The sequence below is a fragment of the Cherax quadricarinatus genome, chromosome 33 (genome assembly GCF_038502225.1).
Source record: "Cherax quadricarinatus isolate ZL_2023a chromosome 33, ASM3850222v1, whole genome shotgun sequence".
In the NCBI taxonomy this organism is placed as follows: domain Eukaryota; kingdom Metazoa; phylum Arthropoda; class Malacostraca; order Decapoda; family Parastacidae; genus Cherax; species Cherax quadricarinatus.
In genome coordinates this window covers 27679395-27687688 of record NC_091324.1, presented here as the reverse complement: position 1 = coordinate 27687688, position 8294 = coordinate 27679395, and the positions used below count along the sequence as shown (strand labels likewise).

Below are 8294 nucleotides of genomic sequence, written 5' to 3'. Positions count from 1 at the left end.
AATGTAACTAAATTGGTGTTTAAATTTCTAAACAAGATGAATGTTTCATATAAGTTTTCACATCCTCTTGAATATTGGATAAAGAGGGTAAAGGAGGAAATCTATGGAAATGAGATTAAATTTATGATGGAAAGAAAAATTGTGAAAGGTTCTATAATAGAGAAATTGGGGCTGTATTTAGAGAACAATGTAATTAGGTGCAGAGGTAGGTTACAAAATGCTGAATTGGGTGATTATGCTAAACACCCTATCTTACTGCCCAAAACTCATAATCTAACAAATTTGATTGTTCTAAATGCCCATAAAAATGTAATGCATGGTGGGGTACAAGATACCTTAAATTGTATTAGGGAAACTTTCTGGATTCCACAAGGACGGCAAAGTGTAAAAAGGGTGATTAAATCTTGTGTAATATGTCGCCGTGTTGATGCCAGATCCTATATGTACCCAGGTCCTCCACCATTGCCAAAGGAGCGTGTACAATTAGTGAAACCATTTGATGTAACAGGTGTAGACTATAGTGGTCCAATAATTTTAACAGGTATGTCAAATGGTGTTTCACTGAAAGTGTATGTTTGTTTGTTCACCTGTACTGCTACTAGGGCAGTTCATTTAGAAGTGGCACAGGACTTGTCTGCAGAACAGTTTATACAGCTGTTTCGAAAATTTGCTGCTAGGAGATCCTGTCCGAGGTTGATGATTTCGGATAATGCCACAAATTTTGTAGTAGGTGCTCAACACTTGATAGAATTAAATAATAGTAACGATGTTCAATCTCTGTTAACCCAGCGAGGGTGTACCTGGAAATTTATTACTCCTAGAGCCCCTTGGCAGAGGGGGCTGTATGAAAGACTGATAGGCACAGTGAAGATGTGTCTCCACAAAGTACCACACCGGAAGAGAATTAATTTGGAAGAATTCCGTGCAGTGTTAGTGGAGGCAGAAAATCGTATAAATAATAGGCCTCTCTCGTACATGAGTGATACACCTGATGCAGATGTATTAACACCTTCTCACCTAATATGTGGAAGGAAATTGGAAGCTGCCCCTGTCTATAGAGATAATCCAGAAGAAAGTGATGAAGATTACAATGATGTGGCAGTGTTGTGTAATAAATTTAAAATGTTAAATAAAGTAATTGATCATTGGTCTAATGTGTGGCGTAAGGAATATCTTCTTACACTACGTGAACACTTTTATGGTGTGACAGAGGCAGTAAATCGACAGACCATTCAACCAGGTGACATTGTGTTAATTGACACTGAACAACATCGAACATTGTGGCCTCTGGGCAAAGTATTGACATTGTACCCAGATGCACAAGGTGTTGTCAGGAATGTCAAAGTGTTGTGTCGTGGCCAGGAAAGTTTATGCACAATTAATAAATTGATTCCCTTGGAATTAGGTGTTCAATCAAACGTAAATGAAAATCTGAGGGAAAGTGACACGAGTGATATGGAAGATAACGCTGACCAAGTGATGCCGTAAAATGAAATCGTAGTAAGATCTACTAGGAGAACAGCCACTCAAGCCAGAACTGGCTGGAATCGTCTCCTAAAGGAAGGAGTAGTTTGAATCGTTTAGCAACGAACTCTGGCCGGCCGCAGTGTGGAAAATACTGTATATATTTTCCAGAAATTCAGTATTTATATGTAAATAGATGGCCATACTGTATTTAATAATATTTATGTCATAGAAAACGGAAAACCTGCGTCTGCACAGACGAGACACTCGCCATCTTGGTTTTGAATTTGTATTAGAAACGGTGAATGGGGAAGAATTTTTCGTGCTCTAGAGGTTAAAATTGTGCTGACACCTCTCAAATAGGAGGCGAAATTGGTGGATATGCATTCCTGCATAACTTGAGATATCAGGCAACTGGACAAGACAGCTCCAGGAACCTCAGATAAGCTCTCTAGATTTGTGTGTAATTCTGGCCAGCATTATTTTCATAGATTTAGTTAGAGTGAGGTTTTCTGAGTATGATACACATTAATCTCCAGTCAAATTGGTGAGTGATATTAAGATATATCTTCCTTCTGTTATGTAATTGTGTATATATACATAACAATTTATTATTTTTAATATACAGTCCACAAATTTATATATTTACCAGTATTCTTGGTGTATGTATATTTCATTTAATTAATAGGTCCAGAGCAACTTGTGGTTATGACAGTGGTAGGTATCGAAGGGGGACATTTTTTGCGACCTAGGTGTCCCAAATTTCTACTTGTCTATGTAACATTGAAAAATAATAATTATCTTTGTTATCATTTACTGTTATGTACATAATTAGTTACATTCAGATAAATGCAATTTTCCACACTAACATTATCAAGAGGTATCTTGCTGAAAATATTTGTCTGGCGAGAATATTAAGTAGAAACAATTTTATTATGCTTTATTTCCATCATACTAGAAGCTGGACGTAAATTAAAGTGCAGTATTCCCAGTATACAACATGAGTGCCGTTACAAGCGACGGAAAAGAATAACAGAGCAGCTAAAAGAGGTCAATATATCTGAAATGCGTAGGGAGACAGTGGTCAGAGAAATAGCAAGCATCGAACTTAAGCTAAAGGAATCTTATAGGAGTCAGGAATCGCGGGAAGAACTAAAAACCATAAATGAAATCGAAAGAAACCCAAAGTATTTCTTCTCCTATGCCAAATCAAAGTCGAGAACAACGTCCAGTATTGGGCCCCTACTTAAACAAAATGGGTCCTACACAGATGACAGCAAGGAAATGAGTGAGCTACTCAAGTCCCAATATGACTCAGTTTTTAGCAAGCCTCTAACCAGACTGAGAGTCGAAGATCAAAATGAATTTTTTATGATAGAGCCGCAGAATTTGGTTAACACAAGCATAGCTATCCGATGTTATCCTGACGCCAAATGACTTCGAACAGGCGATAAATGACATGCCCATGCACTCTGCCCCAGGGCCAGACTCATGGAACTCCGTGTTCATCAAGAACTGCAAGAAGCCCCTATCACGAGCCTTTACCTAGAAAATGACCTAGAAAATGTACAGAGAACCAACCTTCACGGCGCGCATAACGAAGATAAAACACCTCAATTACTGGGAGCGCTTGAGGTTCCTGAACCTGTATTCCCTGGAACGCAGGAAGGAGAGATACATGATTATATACACCTGGAAAATCCTAGAGGGACTAGTACCGAACTTGCACACGAAAATCACTCACTACGAAAGCAAAAGACTTGGCAGACGATGCAACATCCCCCCAATGAAAAGCAGGGGTGTCACTAGCACGTTAAGAGACCATACAATAAGTGTCAGGGGCCCGAGACTGTTCAACTGCCTCCCAGCATACATAAGGGGGATTACCAACAGTCCCCTGGCAGTCTTCAAGCTGGCACTGGACAAGCACCTAAAGTCAGTTCCTGATCAGCCGGGCTGTGGCTCGTACGTTGGTTTGCGTGCAGCCAGCAGCAACAGCCTGGTTGATCAGGCTCTGATCCACCAGGAGGCCTGGTCACAGACCGGGCCGCGGGGGCGTTGACCCCTGGAACTCTCTCCAGGTAAACTCCAGGTAAACATAATCATTTTCATTTATGGTAATGACGCAAAATAACTCCAAAAATGATGTATTTGCAGACAGAAAAACATAGACAGCATATATAATATTTATTTGATCAGACTTTGGTCAGACTTAATGGTTCTTAACATTACTCATTATAACATACATTTCTCAAAATGACACCTTAAAGTTTAAAACATGTAATCTCAGAGCTAAAACAACTCTATTAAATATATGCATACGTTATATATATATACATGTATATATATATATATATATATATATATATATATATATATATATATATATATATATATATATATATATATATATATATATATATATATATATATATATATATATATATCGTGCCGAATAGGCAGAATTTGCGATCTTGTCTTAAATAGCAACGCTCATCTTGCCATATAGGACATGTGAAAATTTGTGTATGTAATAATTTCGCCAAAATCATTCTGAACCTAACGAAAAAAATACATTTCACTGTGTTTGTTTAGTATTAAATTACTGTAAATAAAACTAAAATACATTTAGTTGGGTTAGGCTAAAATAAATTGTTCTTGTTATAATAAGGTTAGGTAAGTTTTCTAAGATTCTTTTGGTGCAAAATTAAAAAAATTTACATTAACATTAATGAAAAAAATATATAAGAGAAAATTTTAGAACGGACTTAATTTTAAATGAGTTCTTGCTAATTGACCAGTTTTACATATTCGGCACGACATATATATATATATATATATATATATATATATATATATATATATATATATATATATATATATATATATATATATATATATATATATATATATATATATATATATATATATATATGCAATAAGATCACAGTAAACAGGTGATTTCAAAATATGCAAAACAACCACTGTGAAAGAATAGAGAAATTCCAAGTGCTTTCGTGACTACTCACATTATCAATTATTGTTCCTTGATAATGTGAGGAGTCACGAAATCGCTTGGAATTTCTCTATTCTTTCACAGTGGTTGTTTTGCATATATATATATATATATATATATATATATATATATATATATATATATATATATATATATATATATATATATATATATGTGTGTATGTATGTATAACTATTCAAGACACGCCACAGGAGGGTGGAAATTTTTAGCTCAAGATTTCCATCCCCCCCCTGTGGCTTGTCTTGCATTCTATATATATATATATATATATATATATATATATATATATATATATATATATATATATATATATATATATATATATATATATATATATATATATATATATATATATATATATATATATTCGTAGAGCATCACTTCCCATCACATTTGAGGTTTGCTTGGTGGTAGAATGTAGGCCTACTGCCCTCCCTCACCAGGTGTTGTAGAGGTGGGGCGTGGGTTGGCCTACTTCCCTCCCCCCCCCAGATGTTGTAGAGGTGGGGCGTGGGTAGGCCTACCCTTGCCCTCCCTCCGGCAGGGGTTGTGGAGGCAGGATATGAGGCAGCGGAGGACGCTCATTATGGTAGTGACCATGAAGTGGGAACCTGGGAAAGGTGGTGACTATGGGCACGTATGGTGGCTTCACTCTGTCATTAAACAACCATGGTGACACATCAAATCCTGAAGACATAAATAGTCTGTATAAGTTATATCATGTACTTGTAAAAGTAAAGATTATTATTATTACTTAATAAAAAAATATAATACGTATTAGTTCATGTCATTGGCGGACAAAGAAACACTCAACCCGTCACATCTGTGCTGTAATAACCTATGTGACATGTCAAGATATCTTATTAATGAAATAAGATACCAGATATACTAAGCAAATTTCCTAAATTTGCTTGTAACAGATAAGTGAACTATAGATATGTAGATATAAATCCATATGTATTCCTGTTAATTACCTTTGGGGCCTAGTTCCTAGGCCTTTTGTGTATCCATATGCTCTCGCGCTACCGTCCACAGTATGGATATGGGGTGCACAATAAACTAGCCACTTCGGTGGCAAAATCTAAATTTAATCTGTACTGTATTATAATAAGTGAATAGATGTTTTGATGTTCCCTTCACATGACAGATACCTGTGAGTAATATCTAACTCTGTAAGATGATGTTCAAGTTACAAGGTAGACTTATAGTATTTAGCACTATAAGATAAGATTTTGTTCGGATTTTTAACCCCGGAGGGTTAGCCACCCATGATAACCCAAGATACTCAGTGTCATCGAGGACTGTCTGTCTTATTTCCACTGGGGTCCTTTAATCTTGCCCCCCAGGATGCGACCCACACCAGTCGACTAACACCCAGGTACCTACTTGCTTACTAGGTGAACGGAGACAACAGGTGTAAGGAAACACGCCCAATGTGTCTACTCGACCGGGGATTGAACCGTGGACACTCAGTGTGTGAGGTTATATATATATGATTTCTAACACTAATACTATGTAGTACAGGGCCACGTAGGCCTACATACCTATATCATTACCCAAGAATATTTTTCTCCATATGTCTCGCTTCTTGGCTATCAACTCCAACACCTGCAATAAAATTTATAATAAAGCTTCACAAAATATTTACTGAGGGAAATTTTGATAAAATTCTATTGAAAATGTCTTCGAGAAAAGTGATGGCGATTGACTCGCATATACGTAATATACGTAAATACAAATATTTTTTATAAAGATAGTACGAGCGTCGCCATTTTACTCGTACGTCATATTAATAAAATCAGATGTGAAAAGGAGTTAAGAATTTTGGTGGTATAAATGTAAAGTTAAGGCAGAAGTGTTTGTGTATTCACTGTAAAGTTAATAGATTAACTGGCTTCATAATCAAGAAATGTAAATAAAATAAGTCTCCAGGTAATATGGTAATACTTTATAAGTATTACCATATAGTCACCATATGGTCACTTATAAGGTAAGGCCTTATAAGTGACCATCTCACTGAAAAGAGCCTATTGAGATCGACACCATGCCTAACCCTTCTAGGGTAGGGTAGGTGCCTGAGCCCGAGCCTTTAGCTCATAAGACTGTCATTCCCATTTGCCCCCTTGGGGCGGGGATGGCAGACCAGAGAGGCCTAGCTTGTGGCTAGGCTTGGGGACAGTTGGTCCCAAAGATGAGGAGGTACTTGTGCCTCCTCCCATGGGAGACTTAGGTCTCAGACACTCCCTAAAGAGGGAGCCAAGGTCGGGCCACCACTTGGAAAAGGCCCGGGCCGGGAGAATACCGGCGAATATTTAATAATAATAATAAAGCCTATTGAGTTTGTTTCAGAAATTGAGACTGGAGGTTCATTTTTGGTGAGTATTTGTGATTTATTGGAAATTAGGATTTAAGAGTTTTCTATGGATTTCTTTTATGACACGTTGTTTAGTTTATATTAATTATTAGATTCGTAAATATAGATAAATTTATGTTTGTTGTTTCAGTAGAGATTGGTTGTAGTCTTCACTCTTCAGTTTCGTATTTCTTATCAATTAATGTCTTAATATCTTAAAACAAAATTTTTTTTTTTTGCAAGCAGTATTTGCACGTAACAGAGGAAGTAGGTAGTGCAAGTTTCAGGATTTTTAATAAAAACTTTATATTGGGTCAATATTTTTATAAACGGTATTAGAAAATCGGTTGAACATGGTTATTACTGTACCTTGAAATATGCATCCAAGGTGACTGCTTGAGTGATGATGGGAGATACAGCCACCAGCACCACACAACAACACACCTTCATCAACATCCTGCAGGTTACACACACTGCTGATCCTGGAAGCTCTTTATAATCATCACTAAGTATTTATATATTTTAAGATCAGGTGAAATATGGAACAGAACACAAGCAACACACACACTGAAGATTAAGACACATGTGCAACACTTGGGTATCTTTATTGATGAAGTGTTTCGCCTACACAGTAGGCTTCTTCAGTCAAATACAGAGAGAACAGTAGTAATGAAATAAATATGTGATCAGTCTATCAACCTTGGAGAAAAAGTATTTGAGGTGGTCAGTCCCTCAGCCTGGCTGAGGGACGTCGTTTGGGTCCGTCAGTGGACCATTATGAATTATTCAGTTTCTGATTTTAGTTGACTAATTAACTGTAAATTGATGCAGGTTATGTATTCTGACTTTTATTCATATAATAATACATACTTCAGTAGTTGTTAATCTTTGAGAAGTTTACCTGGAGTTTACCTGGAGAGAGTTCCGGGGGTCAACGCCCCCGCGGCCCGGTCTGTGACCAGGCCTCCTGGTGGATCAGAGCCTGATCAACCAGGCTGTTGCTGCTGGCTGCACGCAAACCAACGTACGAGCCACAACCCGGCTGATCAGGAACTGACTTTAGGTGCTTGTCCAGTGCCAGCTTGAAGACTGCCAGGGGTCTGTTGGTAATCCCCCTTATGTGTGCTGGGAGGCAGTTGAACAGTCTCGAGCCCCTAACACTTATTGTATGGTCTCTTAACGTGCTAGTGACACCCCTGCTTTTCCATCCCCCCAATGAAAAGCAGGGGTGTCACTAGCACGTTAAGAGACCATACAATAAGTGTCAGGGGCCCGAGACTGTTCAACTGCCTCCCAGCACACATAAGGGGGATTACCAACAGACCCCTGGCAGTCTTCAAGCTGGCACTGGACAAGCACCTAAAGTCAGTTCCTGATCAGCCGGGTTGTGGCTCGTACGTTGGTTTGCGTGCAGCCAGCAGCAACAGCCTGGTTGATCAG

At 37.8% G+C, this 8294-nt stretch overlaps 1 protein-coding gene across 1 annotated transcript; it reads right to left on the bottom strand.

Annotated features, from left to right (window-relative positions):
- Positions 1–4881: 4881 nt before the first annotated feature.
- On the bottom strand, positions 4882–7341 carry LOC128693836 (uncharacterized). Its single transcript, XM_053783710.2, has 3 exons — positions 7224–7341; positions 6046–6109; positions 4882–5188 (listed from the first exon to the last, which is right to left on the bottom strand). Exons 1-3 carry the CDS (start codon positions 7308–7310, stop codon positions 5022–5024), a joined length of 318 nt encoding a protein of 105 aa, XP_053639685.2. The 5' UTR covers positions 7311–7341; the 3' UTR covers positions 4882–5021.
- Positions 7342–8294: the final 953 nt, after the last annotated feature.

What these genes read in the sequence shown, in the direction of transcription:
- LOC128693836 (XM_053783710.2), bottom strand. Translation starts at nt 7,310, where the DNA reads ATGTTGATGAAGGTGTGTTGTTGTGTGGTGCTGGTGGCTGTATCTCCC. An exon ending in CCTTGGATGCATATTTCAAG is followed by an intron (nt 6,110 to 7,223) that starts GTACAGTAATAA and finishes ATTTTATTGCAG; the next exon opens with GTGTTGGAGTTGATAGCCAA. An exon ending in ATTCTTGGGTAATGATATAG is followed by an intron (nt 5,189 to 6,045) that starts GTATGTAGGCCT and finishes TTATGTCTTCAG; the next exon opens with GATTTGATGTGTCACCATGG.